We start from the raw sequence: 16,119 nt of genomic DNA on the forward strand, positions 1-16,119 counted from the left end.
TATTCTCTTAATTATCTCACTGCAACACTGTCTCAATGTTACTTTTTACTCTTTATAGTGTGGATTTCCCTGTGGTGTTGAAAGGGTTAACAGTGTAAGATAAAAAGACACACCCACAAAATGTATTTTAACAGTAATAAACTGTAAGTTATAAAACAGGTTTATACTGGCAACACTGTTGCCAGTAGTTTACTGTAAAATACATTTTTTGGGTCACCATTGTGCAGAAGAGTAGAGCCTGTGCTTCAGTCCAGGAGAAGATCTACACACACTGATGATATGCTGTATGTTGCTTTATTTATCAGGCGGTGACTGTGTAGTTGCTGGTCCAGTGGAAATCTTTTTACGTTCAATAGTTTTTTAGTGGTCTCAAATGAAAGAAGTTCACAGTTTTACTTTGCTCACATTATTAATGCATTATAAATTTTAGTTAATACATTTAAATGACAGTTGGTCAATTTAAGGCAGTCGGTTTCTGCAAGTGTAATTAGTTAACTTGAATTTTAATTTAGTGCATTTTTACAGAAACAAACTAGACTACAGTAAAGAACTGTACAATTAACAGTATTTTACTGGCAACAGTGTTGCCAGTATTTTACTGTAAAAAAACCCGGTAAGGTCTAACAGTGTAGTTATGTTTATGATATTGCATTTCTGTCTACAGATCCTCCTAAATATTACACAATGCACCTTTAAAACTGAAAACTGTTAAAACTGTATCGTAAACCGTACTAAAATAATCGGAGGGGTTTGTGGGTAATTGTGGAGTATCATAAACCGTTTTAGAAGAATCAGAGGGTATTATGGGTAACTGGGTGGTTGTGCAGTCAATGTGAAGTCTGCTGTCTTTAATCTCCTCATACACTGGTTGAGGAACCTGAGAACAGAAAGACAAATTATTTACAGCTTTTGATGAAGGTCGTTCATTCAAACACTTTCTTATCAACAATTTGACTTTACACACCGCTTCACTGTTTTCTGTTCCAGGTTCAGATATTTTAGAGACTGAATCGGGGTCTGTAAAACAAATATAGTACATTAAATATAGTCATAAATGACAATAATAATAATAATTCACATTGATTCTAAATATATCAGACTTGCATTGACTAGTTGTGACCAGCAGGGGGAAGCAACATCTATTCACTCACTCCACAGACAACAATGTAATCGACTGGCAAACAACTAAACATTATTCTGACAAATAAATGACTATGATAAACTTCTAAACTTGTGAAAACATTGTTGGCTGGTTTACCTCGAGTCTGATGCTTCTTGTAGAGAGTCACTATACATAACATGAATCCAATGATGAGCAGAAGCAGAATCACTAGCTGTGTCCCAATGTGAAGGCTGCATCCTTCGAAGGACTGAAGACTTCAAGGATGCAGCCTTTGCGTCCTCCGAAGGACGCACCATGTAGCCTTCATAGGATTTCCTAATTGCGCAACCAGGTGTTTCTGATCACCGCTCCTCAACAGTGCAAGAGGACAGCTGCCATCCTGATCATTCATTTGATATAGCCTAATTGAGTAAACAGCTATGGAGCCAGAATTGGCTATTGTCATTTTTATGTTTTATATTTTACTGGAGGACATGGTGAGGATGTTTCAGCCCCGGCGCTGCCAGGTCATGTATTTTTGGTTTAGCCCTGTTTGAATATAAAACCCAATTGAATATAAAAAAGAATATAAGAAATGCAGTATTTCTCGCGCTCGTCATCGGCAGCTGTCACGGTTGCCAGGCGACAAGAACAGTCCTTGTAGGCTAGACCGGTCCGAGCGCTTCAGATGCGCCCTTTGATATGGGACATATCAAACTTATATGAGACTTTAATTTTCGGAACTGCATATTTCATTAAATATTCACGTACAAATGTGAAGTAACCTACTGAAGTACCTTTTTTCCCTCACATATGATTTTACATTAAATTACACAAAAGTATATAATGTAACAACCTTGAAAATATTCAGAAGTAAAATGCAGGAATATCATAATATAAATACAAACTATAATAAAAACCCTGACAAGGAGTTTTTTCCCCTGCAGAATACATACCTCTAGTTTTACTCTTGATACTAAAAACTCGTTATTAAAAGTACTTTTTTCAGAAATTACTCTTTTTGAAAGTCTAATTATTATTCTAATAAATTCTAATAAAAGTCTACATCATTTTTTTCTTATTTTATGTACTGTAAATGTTTGTTGATTTTGATATGTTTAACGTATGTTGTTAATAGTTGGAAAAAGTACTTTAATGTATGTAGCCCATGGAACAAATGATTTTCATTTACCAATTTTATTTGAAAAAAAAAGGTATACAAGAGTTTGTTTCAAGTAGAAATTATGACTGTCAAAAAAATAAACAATGTCCAGAACAATTCATTCTCTTTTATTTACACATTTAAAGTTGCATAAAAAAGAATGTACAGATTTTCTTTCCTTTTAAAAAATAATGAAAAAAGTTAAAGAATATGTAGAAAAAAAATATATTTTTTCAATCATTTTCTCAAGAAGAGAAAACAGCCTGTCCATCCTCTCCCTACTCTCCTCGCCTCTGCCTTGGTGCTGGTGCTGCTGGTGCTGGCTCCTCCTCACCGTGGGCACCCACTGCTGAACTGGGCCCTGAGGACAAACCAGGGCCGAGTTTCAGCAGTGGGTTTCCCACTCATACCCTCACCTGTCCCAGGACACTTGCAATCCTAAGGGCAGAGCAAATTAACCATGGCTTGTTAACAACAACAGCACAATACATTTCAGCAAAGATGTGTTTTTGTTCTCCTGAATTGCTCTAAAAAAGCTTAACACAGGGGTGCAATCTTAAGTGCATTGTTAACACTGCAAAATATGACACATCAAGACATGCATACAAAATACTTAAGAAATCATATTTCTATATACTCAAATTTGGTTAAAACCACTATAGCTTGCATGACAGCACTACAAAAACACATACAAGTGAAACCCCATTGCCTTACCAACTGCTTTTCTTATTGTTGTGGGCTTACTTCTTTAACATATTTCTTTTAGCCTAATACACAAGTGAGATAGACTAGTGCAAATATTACAAATAGGTCGTTAAACTAATATTAGCACAAGTTTTGCCTCAAACTACCTGACAAATGAAGCCACGCAATGGTGACGAAGGAGTTAAGATGAAGTTTATAATAAACTTTAACTCGGTTTCGCTAGCCATTTAAATAAATGAAAACATAATACTTACATTTAAATGTGAATTTGCTGTCCACCACCGATCTCTAGTCTCGGCCGCCTTTAAAAATAAATAAATAAATGCTGTCGTCACCGGCGCGCAATGAGTTATGGGGTAGAATAGGGTAGGATAGGCCGCTAAGTGTTCATTTATGTATCCTTCCTTTCACGGGGAAACGAAGGACGCATTTGGCGTCGCTTTTGAATCAGGGTAGCCTTCGTCGCGTCGCGATGACGCAACCGGCCTTCAAATACGGACTTCGGAGGATGCAGAACTGAATTGGGACAGCCTTCATCGAGCCGCGTGACGCAATCGGCCTTCAAATGCGACCTTCCAAGGATGCAGTCTTTGAATTGGGACGTCCTTCGTCGCGCCGCTGTGACGCAATCGGCCTTCAAATGCGGCCTTCGGAGGATGCAGCCTTCACATTGGGACACAGCTAGTGTCACGCTGATGATCAGAGACAAAGATGATGAAGATGAAGATGATGATGATGGTGAAGATGACGATGATGAAGATGATGATGATGAAGAAGATGATGGTGATGAAGATGATGATAAAGATGACGATGATGAAGATGATGATGATGATGAAGATGATGATGACGACGATGATGATGATGATGATGATGATGATGAAGATGATGATGATGATGATGAAGATGATGATGAAGATGATAATTTAAATGATGATGCTTTGGATGATTTAGATGATGATGATGATGTGTTTTGCTCTAAAAATAGAGACTCTTTGTGACAAACAGTATGTACATTCTCAAGCTCTAAAAACTCCAGAAACCCCATTCATTTTCCTTTTTATAAATGGAAAATCTTGATAAACTTTGATTTTTATAAACCTCAAGCTTATTGAGAGCTACATGAGGCAAACATCCGCCTATGATCATACTACACCTTCAGCTATAAATATCATACACTACAGGGATTATATAAATACTTACAAACAGTATGTCTCTAAAACAGACACTCAAATCACACTTTTCTATTTCTTTAAGACACTTTAGCTCATTGTTCTTGTTTAGGGGAAAAGTTTAGCCATGCAGGGGTGCCCATCTAAACCTGGGCAGGTGTTGTATCCAGATAGCAACCAACCATCGAAAAATTATTAAATCAATTATGTGTCAACATTAACCACACTGAATCAACATCACTTCTGCACCTGCAATTAATGTTGAAAAAATATAATAATTTAATCAATGTTATGATGTTGGTCCAACATCATGCTTGCACTCTCTGAAAATGAAAAACAACTACAACTGACTTAAAGCACACAGCTTCAAATCAACTGAAGACATTAAATCTGTGAAGATCTCAGCAGAGGAGGATTAAACAACTCCACAAACAGCATTACCAGCTTCACTTATTACTAACCAGACTGACTTTATTTCTGTCAGACGTCTACAGAATTAACAGAGGTTTAACTCTGTGTTTCACTTGAAGTCACCATAAGAGTGATTAGTGTTTCCATTAGTTGGGCTCTTAACTCTTATTATATCTTTTATCTTTTTTGGCCGCTGTGACAGTGTGTTAGTCAAACACATTTGCAGCTGCAAAGAAAGCTAAAGTGAAATGAGATCAGGTGATGATGGTTACCTGTTGATGGTTTTATAATCATCATGAAATAGACTGATTCACTGATGTCTTTTGAATCTAACAATTATGTTATCACATTAATATTTTTTCACAACACAAACCCTGTGTTACTGCAGAGTTTAGCCAGAGAGATTGTCTTGGCTTGTATTGTCTATTTATTGTGTACCCTCAAAACTCTTCTGAACACACACCGAGAGCTTCAGAAGAACTGAATCTACTAACAACAGAGAAGATCATTTAATAAGAGAGATCATCTGGACTTTCACTCTGCTGATGATTCCTGGTAAGAATCACATCCACCAATAATCACATCACAGAAGAACAGAGATTAAGTAAGGGTTAATGCCCGACGAGGTGTCCATTGTCAGGTATTAATGGACGACGGCGAGGCGTGAACAGTCCGACGCGCAGCGGAGGACGGTTGCCTCCGCCGAAGTCCATTAAAGGTCCCGTTTTTCCTGTGTTTTTGAAGCTTTGATTGTGTTTACAATATAACATGTGTTCATGTTTCGCATGTAAAAAAACACAGTATTTTTTACACAATTTACTTATCTGTATACCGCTGTTTTCACTGTCCTAAGAACGGGCTGATAACTTCCTTGTTCTATGAAGTCCCTCCTTCAGAAATACGTAACGAGTTCTGATTGTGCCAGCGGTTCCTGTGTTGTGATTCGACAGCAGCTTAGCGCACGTTGCCCGGAAAGGTCACGCCTCTTACGTCTCTTATAACGCGGAGATGCATGCGCTCAGTGTTATTGTAAATATGTCTTTAATATTACCTTATCAATTTGAGCCGGAATCAGACCCGGAGAACATATATGAGGATCGATTAGAACCTGTTCAAGCACGACTACTTTTGCAGGATGTTTCACAATGGTAAGCTGTTTATTTAGTAGTTGTCATACTTTTACGTTTGGCTGTTACCTTGGTTAAATTGTAATGTTAAATGTTACAAACTGTAAAAGCTTGTGGTATATGGTTTTGTCCGTCTGTCGAATTAATGATGGTGTTGTTGAATTTTTAAAATAAGTGCATTGTTTATTCCTACCTTAGTTACACGTGAGCACGAGTTTTGATTAGTAATATATGTTTTATAGGTGTACATGTGGTAACTGTGACAAAATGCCAACGGAGGTTGAAAACATCTGCTGCAAAGAAATACAAAAAGTACTGTAACACCTCCTAATTAAATACGTTTTTGTTGTGTATAGTTCTTTTGAAATTGTTTTCATCCAAACAACTTTATGTAAATACACTTTTTTTTCACCATGAATATAGCCTTAAAAGCTGCCATGTTGTGTAAAACAAATCGTTGCCATGCATTACAATAATTTATTTATTAAAAGTTGAATGTTACGTGACTGCACTTTAAATTCTGGATGTCTCGACGACATGGCGACAAACACACTCTACAAACGCAACTCTTCCTCTTCTCCGTGGGAGCGCAACAAGACCACGCCCCCTTTTTTTGTGTATCCCTGTGGGCGGAGGTTAGTCAAAAAAACGGTTCTAGTGACGTCATTAAAGAAGGAAGTAGAGGGATGTAGTCCAAACCGGCCGTTCACTGTAGGCGACTTCTGTTAAATAAAATATCTCGCTTGGCATTGAACTTTGAGCTTTATAATTTTACAGGTATTATTTATGCTCTAACAGCAACATTACACACTAACTAAAGTTTGAAAAATGGGATCAGGAAGAACAGGACCTTTAATACCTGACAATGGACACCTCATCGGGCATTAACCCGCTTATACCATGGTCACTTGCCAAATAACACATTTTTAAAACATTAGTTTATATTTTAATTAGTTTTACAATCGAAATCTAAAGTTTTTACAAACAATAACTTGGTTTCCCTGGTTAGGCCTGACAGTTTATTTACCAAGTGTCCTCTATCACTTTTTAATGGACACCCTGCAGCCAATCAGAATCGAGTATTCACCCAGACCATGGTATAAATAATGAATAAAAGTCTTTATCTTCAACTAATATGGTGACATTTCCTTTAAAAACACTGTGAAAATGAATCCAAATTTGGTGTATATTAGTGTTGTATGAAGATGCTGGTTTGTTGTAGGTGTCGTGAGCTTCAACAGGATATTCAGGAGGAAGAGTCATGATTGTTATGTTTTATATTGACGAGAGGACTCAGAACGCTTGCTCAGATGACAGTCAGTTTTTATTATATCCTTCCCACTCGTTGCACGTGACTGCTACCAATGTACACACAATACATAAACATGACAACGCTCACATGCAGATATGATATACAAACAATACAAAGTATTATCTAGATATGCTACAGATTGGATGGTGCACTGACCTCATCAGGACTGATGGGTTTCATTCTGAAAGGAAGGATAGATTCTCTCTGTTTGACGACACAAGTGCATCAGTCTTCACTGTGACCATCAGAGATCTGAGAGAAGAGGATTCTGGGACGTACCAGTGTGCAGTTGATAGATTAGCAGAAGTATCTTCACGATACTCAACACTGACTGTAACTACTGACGTTCACATGTGAAACTCATAACAGACACCAACCCTGATAACAGGGAACGTTCTCATTACGTTGGATAGCGTTCTGGCAAGGATTTCTCAAAATTATGAACAAACGTTCTTCTAGTAACATTAATAGTGTGTGTTCAATGTTATCTTGTCTTCAATAATGTTCTCAAATGGTTCATACAAAAACATTATTAATATATTGTTGGAAGAAGGTTTTATAAATGTTCTCATAATGTTGGGAGAAAATGTTCTTAGAACAAGTTCTTGAAACATCCTTTAAACATCAGAATGACAAAAAACTTCAGATGAATAAGCATAGGTTAAATTGGGCCGGAGCGCACCGGAGCGCAGCTCCGCCTCCTCGGGTCCACAACACACCATGCCGGAGCTCAGCTCCGTCTCCTTCAGCACCAAATATTGTTATTCCACTTGAATTATTTTTCATCTCCTGGTAAATACATGGCATATGAGACTAAATCATTTGCAAGACTACACAGAGACACCCAGGCTACATGGAATTATCAGACGTCATAATGCATTAATCCCTGCGTTCTCTGGTTCAGCACCCCGCCCACCATCGACGCTACCATGGAAACCCGCGAAAGTCAGTCTTTTAAATTCAACCGCCCGATGGGCTCATTGTGCTGAGATGTGCTGTATGCTTGATTCTTTATCGAGCATACGTGAGTATTTGGTTTAAATTACCTCAGATAAATAAGATACGTAATTATTCAAACACAACCTACAACTTAATTTTCTAATGTGACTAATGTAGCCTCGCTCGCACTGTTTAGTTTTTCATTTGATTTGCCATAGCTGCCAACTCTCACGCATTCACGCTCTCACGTGACGCCACACATACATTTTCTCACGCACAGTAAAATCGCAAAGCAAAGAGGACACAGACAAGACAGAGCAGGTTACTAAAAAATAATCTCATCTCTCAGATTCTGTCAATTTTATTTCGAAATTCAAGCAATAAATACCGTTTTGGCGCTTGTAAATGTGACGTGACAGTTCCCATAGCGTCACGTGAACGGATGATCTCTAGCTAATGAACAATGTTAAATACAGTTGTTGTTATAAAAAAAAAAAAACACATTATATGTCTGGGCTGATTAGGTGAGTTTTCTTTTCTTTTTCTTTTTTTTGTCTTGAGAAAAATGAATGCCTATCTGGTGTAGCTTACCTAATATTTATCCAAATGAGTCAATATTGAATCAAATCACAAGCACTGAACTGAATTGAAATCATAAAATTTGTGTCAAGCAATAAAAAAAGCAGCTTATCAGAAATTGTTCCATGTAAACAATATACATTGTTGTTAATAAACCTAATACAATTCTGCTTAGTTACTAAAATGTTCAGATTTTTTTTACACCAATTTGATATTTAAAAATAAAAAAAATTAAATATTTTTTAATATATTTAATATATTTAATTTAATATTTAAAGTATATAATTATAAGTATATAATTATCTAACATCTGACTAATTCAAAATTAACCTCAAAATATTAAATGCTAAATGGTGGTTATACAGTGGTGGACAGAATTAATGGCACCCCTGGTAAATATGATCAAAAATGGCTGTTAAAAAATAAATCTGCATTGTTTATACTTTTGATCTTTCATTCAAAAAATTCGCAAAAATCTAACCTTTCATTGAAGTAAAATAATTGAGAGTGGGGAGGAAATCACAATATGAAATAAATGTTTTTCTCCAAAACACGTCGGCCAGAATTATTGGCACCCCTTGAATTTTTTACAAGTAAAATATCTCTGAAGTATATTCCCATTAATATTTACCTTTATTTAGCACACCAGGGTGACTAGGAACATGAAATTGTCCAGCTATGACTTCTTGTTTCACAGGAGTTTAAATATGATGAAACACAAAGGCCAAATTTCTTTAATCATCCATCACAATGAGTAAAACCAAAGAATATAGTTCTGATGTGCAGCAAAAGATTGTTGGGCATCACAAAATAGAAAGTGGCTGTAAGAAAATAGCTAAAGAATTGAAAAATCCCCATTTTGACCATCAGAGCAATAATTAAGAAGTTCCAATCAACTAAAGATGTTACGAATCTGCCAAGAAGAGGACGTGTGTCTATATTGTCTTAATGCACAGTGAGGAGGATGGTTTGAGTGGCCAAAGACTCTTCAATAATCAAAGATGGAGAATTGCAGAGATTAGTTGAGTCTTGGGGTCAGAAAGCCTAAAAAAAAATTATCGAACAACCCCTAAATCCCCACATGTTTTTTGGGAGGGTTTCAAGAAAAATCCTCCTCGCTCCTCCAAAAACAAACTCCAGCATATTCAGTTGTCAGACACGACTGGATCTTCAAAAGGGACCGGATTCTGTGGTCAGATGAAACAAAAAAAAGGGCTTTTTGCCAGCAAACCCAGCAGATGTGTTTGGTGCAAACAGGGATGAAGAGTACCCCATGTCTACGGTTAAATACACTGCTGGATCTTATATGTTGTGAGCCTGTTTTTCTGCTGGAGGTCCTGGACTTCTTGTTCAGAAACATGGTATTATGGATCCTAGCAAATACCAACAGATAAAAAATCAAAACCTGACAGCCTCTGCTAGAAATCTTATAATGGGCCGTGGTTGGATCTTCCATCAGGACAACGGTCCAAAACAAACATCAAAATCAACACAGAAATGGGTCACTGAGCAGAAAATAAAGCTTCTGCCATGACCGTCCCAGTTCCCTGACCTGATGAGTGGAGTGAACTGAAGAGAAGAAGCACCAACATGAACTTGTGAATCTGAAGGATCTGGAGAGATTCTGTATGGAGGAATGATCTCTGATCTCTGGTCAGTTATTCTCCAAACTCATCAGGCATTATAGGAGAAGAATCAGATCTGTTATCTTGGCAAAAGGAGATTGCAAAAAGTATTTAATAACAGGGAGCCAATAATTATGGCCAGCGTGTTTTGGAGAAAAACATTTATTTTATCATTTGATTTACCCCCCACTTTCAATTCTTTTACTTCAATGAAAGGTTAGATTTTTGCAAATTTTTTGAATGAAAGATCAAAAGGATAAACAATGCAGATTTATTTTTTACAGCCATTTTTGATCTTATTTACCAGGGGTGCCGTTAATTCTGACCACCACTGTATATAGGCCTATCTAGCATTACAAAACAACCAACCAATATTTTCAATATTTTCAAACATGTTCAATTTCATACGTTTTCCGAGGGTGAAATCCGTTGCCTGCTTGTTAACATTAAGAAAAAAAAAAAAAAAGGGTAAAGTATTCCTCTTTGTTTGAATAACTACTCAACCTTACCTTACACATTAATACGGGAAAAATAGCCCCTTTGGTGTAAAACGCATTAAGTCATTTTATGGTGCGATTTTTAATGATGACCACCGTAAATAAGGGCTCCCCCTCCCTACAAAAGCCAATTTAACCACTGTGAATAAGGGTGTGTTTGCTGGAGAAGTTTTATAGCCTGTCCCATCGTTATTTTTCCTAACTTTTCTCTTAAATGTATGTAAAGTTTATGAATGGTTTAAAATTAAAAGCTTTCAAAAGTATTGTCATTAGTATTTGATGAATGTTCTCATAATTTTAGTAGAAAACATTCTTTGAACATCATTTTTCGAACGTCCTTTAAATATTAAGGGTCACTATAACTTTTTGGCTTAAAAATGTCTTAATGTTGGATTTTACTCACCAAAATCCTCTTTACAATCCTCAGTGTTCATGTGCATCCATCTGAAGTCTAACCACTGATCAGAAGTGTGTTTCGTTATTAATTAATTTATGTGATATTCTTGTGAAAATCTGATTTTCTGAAAAAAAGAAAACATGTTGTGATCAGAAAGTTATTTACTACGGTGTTATTGAGACACTCACAGACATCGACAGTCAGCAAATGAAACTCAACAATAGTGTCATGCTTCATGCCAGCATACAAAACTCATTGCTCCCAGCATGCATTGGGCACAAATAAACTATGCAGATTAATCATTTTACTATTTACATATGAATAGTTTTGGATTGTCACTATTATTGAGGTTTGTAAGAGGAGTGATGATGTCTAAGTGTGTCTCAACTATTACACAAGAATTGGTAGTGTTTCTGAAAGTTCTCGAGCAAATATCACAATGTCTGAAATTATTACGTTGTATGTAATGTACATTATTACACTACACACAACAGCATTTTGCAGTTACATGTTACTCATTGCAGGTGTTATTTATTTATGTGAAACTGTGTCATCTTATCACTTGTATTTAAAGGGATTCTGTCTACTGTATGTTCATATACAGATATATGCATATCTGCCTTTTCAGCAGCTTGTGTTCTCATACAGCAACACGTGTACATATGGTTGTATTGTCCAATTTCCCTTTACCCAGTGCATCTGTACAGGGCGAAAAGTGCTTTACAAATGTATAGCAATAGTATCTTTCAGCTGTTGCACAACTGTGCTCCAACTCTCCAAATCTCCAAATCGGCTGGGAAACAGTGTCATGTCCATTACCATGCAGTCTCTCCAAGAGTTGTCATGACAGAAATGTAATATATTTAATTCAACTCTAATCGTTGACTAAAAACATGAGCTTAGTGATCAAGTAAAGTGTGAGTGTTTTCTGTAACTAAAAGTATTCATGAATAGAGAGCGAGAATGTGGAAATTGAGGGAAACGGAGACGGGAAGTAAAGTGAAATTATGAGAAGTGTGTTCGTTTACTACTTCATGTTATTATTATTATTTTTTTTTTGTTCATACAAAAGCCAGGAGAATAATAAAGAGGAACTTGTGACAATTGATTACAGTCCTATGTGAAAAACATGCTCAACTTCATCCACAAAACTTTGTCAACAGGTCTGTGTCATGCAGTCTAGATTGTTCTTATTTTTATTTATTTTTTAATCTCTCTCAATTCAGTTCAGATGAGCTTTATTGGCATGACTGTGTGAAATAGCACAGAATTGCTTTTTGGCTCGCTTGCTGAAATTCAGATAAATAGTGAAATAAGTGTCTCTAATGTTTTTATATTTGCTGCACTCAATGAGGAAATGCAGCTCATCCTCTACGACTCTCTCTCTCTCTCTCTCTCTCTCTCTCTCTCTCTCTCTGTCTCTGTATCTCTATCTCTCTCTCTCTCTCTCTCTCTCTCTCTCTCTCTCTCTCAGGGGAAGTGGGCGTCTGTCACATTCAGCTCTTCATGTTAAACGTAACCAGGAAAGAAACACTCAAAACTCTTCTGAACACACATCGAGAGCTTCAGAAGAACTGAATCTACTAACAACAGAGAAGATCATTTAATAAGAGAGAAGAATGAAGATCATCTGGACTTTCACTCTGCTGATGATTCCTGGTAAGAATCTGAACTCAAGTTCTGATCCAATAATCACATCACAGAAGAACCCAGATTAAATAAAGAATAAAAGTCTTAAAGGACAATTCTGGTATTTAAAACTTTGAGTCTATTTTGTAGTTTGTTTTGGATGAACAAGAGTGGTGGACAAAGAAATTTTGACAATGGTTCCTGTCTCGACTTTTTGACTATTTTAGAATTGCCCATGACCGCTTTAGAATGGGAGTCTATGGCCATGCACAAACATGTCCTTAAAACAACCCTTAACGTTCGTTTTCAAAACTGTTCAACTCACCAAGTGGTTAGTGGTGTTCGTTGATGTTCCAAAACAAGTAGCGTAGCGAAATACAGTTTCTGTCGTGTTTTATTTGGCATTTTGTAAAATCCTATTGATTTCCGTTGGAGGACTCATTGCTCGTTGATATTACTGCGCTACCGGAGACGGAAAGGGGGCTGTTTACATTTGATTGTAGTCTTTTAGGTCTTTTCGCTCGGTTCTCTGTCTCTCAGAAGGCTAGCGTGAGCAGAGCAACGGAAGTTGTTTTAAGGACATGTTTGTGCATGGCCATAGACTCCCATTCTAAAGCGGTCATGGGCAATTCTAAAATAGTCAAAAAGTCGAGAAAGGAACCATTGTCAAAATTTCTTTGTCCACCACTCTTGTTCATCCAAAACAAACTACAAAATAGACTCAAAGTGTTAAATACCGGAATTGTCCTTTAACCTTTAAACACTTTAAAATGAATCTCACTTCAGTGTGTATTAGTGTTGTTGAAGATGCTGGTTTGTTGTAGGTGTCGTGAGCGCCATGAACGTGACAGGATATTCAGGAGGAGGAGTCAACATCACATGCAGATATGCTGAAAAAAATAAAGGAAATGAAAAGTATTTTTGTAGAAAAAATAAAGATGCGCTACGATGGTGTTCTGACCTCATCAAGACTGATGGGCTTCATTCTGAAAGGAATGATAGATTCTCTCTGTATGACAACAGAAGTTCATCAGTCTTTACTGTGACCATCAGAGATCTGAGAGAAGAGGATTCTGACACGTACTACTGTGCAGTTGATATAACTATCTTTAAAGATTCCTACACTGAAGTGAATCTGAAGGTTTTAACAGGTGCCCTCAAATTACTGACGTTCACATGTGTAACCTTTTAAGATTTACACTCATAATCTTGACTTGCATTCATAAATTTGCAGAAAAGTGGCAGATGTGTGTTGAGAAAAAAATTATAAATTATCTGGGTTTGTGTTCAACAGGTCAACAAAACATGACTGTAAGTGGATATTCAGGAGGAAACGTCACTATAAACTTCAAATATGAGATTCAAGAAGAGAATCATGTGATAGAAGTCTGTAAAACTGCAGATCAGTGTTTTACTGTAATAAACACTAACAGAAGAGCAGAATGGAAACATGACAGACGATTCTCCGTTTATAATGACAGATCTGCAGGACTCTTACTTCTGTTTATCAGAGATCTGAATGAGAACGACTCTGGAGAATATAAGATTATAGTCAAAGTTTCTGAAGATTACAGTTTCTTCTCTGAGTTTAATCTGGACATTAAGAAGGGTGAGCTGCTTTCAGTCATTTATGCATTATTTGACAGAAAACGCATAATATTTAATTTGAGATGTTATTTTTAACCTTTAATAATAATACCAGCTGACAGGGCTTTCAATTAACATGTATCTACTGTACCTAGTATTTGATATTGAATCAAGATCAGAATCAAATCACAAGAATTGAATTGAAATTGTGAAAGCAATAATAAAAACAGTAGCATACCAGTCATTGTACCATGTAAACATTGTGTTGTCACTAAACTTAATAAAATTCTGTTTAGTTACCAAATGTTTGACAATCACAATACACTTTATTGTGATGTACATTTTTTTTTCACGTTCCCCACCAATCCCAATCCACCCATTTCATGTTATGTTATGTTATGTTACATTTTCACTGTTTACAAAGGCAGGGCCTGCCATCTTGTCTTTTTGGCTTGTTGTTTCTGATTGCACTTTAACCCCAAGGGGAAAATCCAAATCAAATCCCAGAAGGGAAAATCAAAACAAAATAAAGTAAAAAATTGTTTTGAACAATTTCTTTGTCATCTGCAGATTGATTTTAAGTAGAAAAAAAAAATCGATTTAAATCGTAAATCGGATTTTTTGTGAAAAAATCTGGGATTTTTTTTTTAGGCCATATCGCTCAGCCCTAAGCTCGGCCAAGAACAGGTCGATTTTGGCCCGTCTACTTAATATTCATGAGCCTCTCTTCTGATTGGCCTGTCGTTTTCTGAGTGACCCACCATTGGTGGGGGTGGTGACTGAAGGCGGAGACTGAGTAGTTCTGACATCACATTTATACAGAAGTCACAACGGCTCGTGAAAAGGCACAGCTACTTTATGCAGACTGTGTGCATGTGTCTGTGGATCGACTGTTGTGAAACTTATGGTAGTTACACAGCCTGATTGCATCGGTTTGGTTTTGTCAACTCAAAACCAATCCTGTAACCCTGAGTTTGTTCAGCTACCTTCATGGTACAGGCCCCAGACGAAGAACAGAACCAGACAGGGAGAATAAATACACAAGAACTAATGAGATAATTAACAGGACAGGGGAATGGAATCATTAATCAGACACACTGGGAAACTGGGTCAAATGATAAGCACAGGCAGAACAGAACCAAAACACCTGCAACAAAACATTCCCCTAAACAAGAACAATGAGCTAAAGTGTCTTAAAGAAATGGAAAAGTGTGTTTTGAGTGTCTGTTCTAGAGACATAGTGTTTGTAAGTATTTATATAATCCCTGGTTGTGTTGTATGATATTTATAGCTGAAGGTGTAGTATGATCATAGGCGGGATGTTTGCCTCATGTAGTTCTCAATAAGCTTGAGTTCCATTTACAAAAAGGGGTTTCTGGAGTTTTTAGAGCTTGAGAATGTACATACTGTTTGTTACAAAGAATACGTTTCTCTATTTTTAGTGCAAAAAACAACACCACCACCTTTGTCATCTTCATCATCTTCACCATCATCATCATCATCTAAACCATCATCATCTTCACCATCATCATCATCATCTTCACCATCATCATCATCATCATCTTCATCTCTGATCATCGGCGTGACTGTGATTCTGCTTCTGCTCATCATTGGATTCATGTTATGTATAGTGACTCTCTACAAGAAGCATCAGACTCGAGGTAAACCAGCCAACAATGTTTTCAGAAGTTTAGAAGTTTATCATAGTCATTTATTTGTCAGAATAATGTTTAGTTGTTTGCCAGTCAATTACATTGTTGTCTGTGGAGTGAGTGAATAGATGTTGCTTCCCCCTGCTGGTCACAACTAGTCAATGCAAGTCTGATATATTTAGAATCAATGTGAATTATTATTGTCATTATTTATGACTATATTTAA

At 36.7% G+C, this 16,119-nt stretch overlaps 2 protein-coding genes across 3 annotated transcripts in view; one reads left to right on the plus strand and one right to left on the minus strand.

The window, feature by feature from the left end:
- LOC309493657 (uncharacterized protein) overlaps positions 1-16,119 on the plus strand; it is a 117,630-nt gene that overhangs the window by 53,589 nt on the left and 47,922 nt on the right. Inside the window, exon 3 of the mRNA XM_082162843.1 lies at positions 13,949-14,263. Coding sequence (XP_082018969.1) covers positions 13,949-14,263 — 315 coding nt within the window. The remainder of the gene's footprint in view (positions 1-13,948; positions 14,264-16,119) is intronic.
- On the minus strand, positions 636-11,228 carry LOC309493838 (uncharacterized protein). 2 transcript variants are annotated; one of them, XM_082163106.1, is made up of 5 exons: positions 11,032-11,228; positions 3,655-3,944; positions 1,259-1,331; positions 965-1,017; positions 636-877 (listed from the first exon to the last, which is right to left on the minus strand). In XM_082163106.1, the coding sequence occupies exons 1-5, from the start codon at positions 11,066-11,068 to the stop codon at positions 671-673; spliced, it is 660 nt and encodes a 219-aa protein (XP_082019232.1). In that variant the 5' UTR covers positions 11,069-11,228; the 3' UTR covers positions 636-670. The 2 variants fall into 2 exon arrangements, with proteins under 2 accessions (XP_082019232.1, XP_082019231.1); XM_082163105.1 differs by lacking the exon at positions 11,032-11,228 and having other exon boundaries at positions 3,655-4,598.

Source organism: Leuciscus leuciscus (genome assembly GCF_965113295.1).
Source record: "Leuciscus leuciscus genome assembly, chromosome: 3".
In the NCBI taxonomy this organism is placed as follows: domain Eukaryota; kingdom Metazoa; phylum Chordata; class Actinopteri; order Cypriniformes; family Leuciscidae; genus Leuciscus; species Leuciscus leuciscus.

What these genes read in the sequence shown, in the direction of transcription:
- LOC309493838 (XM_082163105.1), bottom strand. Translation starts at nt 4,014, where the DNA reads ATGGGGTTTCTGGAGTTTTTAGAGCTTGAGAATGTACATACTGTTTGT. An exon ending in CTCTGATCATCAGCGTGACA is followed by an intron (nt 1,332 to 3,654) that starts CTAGCTGTGTCC and finishes GGGACACAGCTA; the next exon opens with GTGATTCTGCTTCTGCTCAT. An exon ending in CAAGAAGCATCAGACTCGAG is followed by an intron (nt 1,018 to 1,258) that starts GTAAACCAGCCA and finishes TTTGTTTTACAG; the next exon opens with ACCCCGATTCAGTCTCTAAA.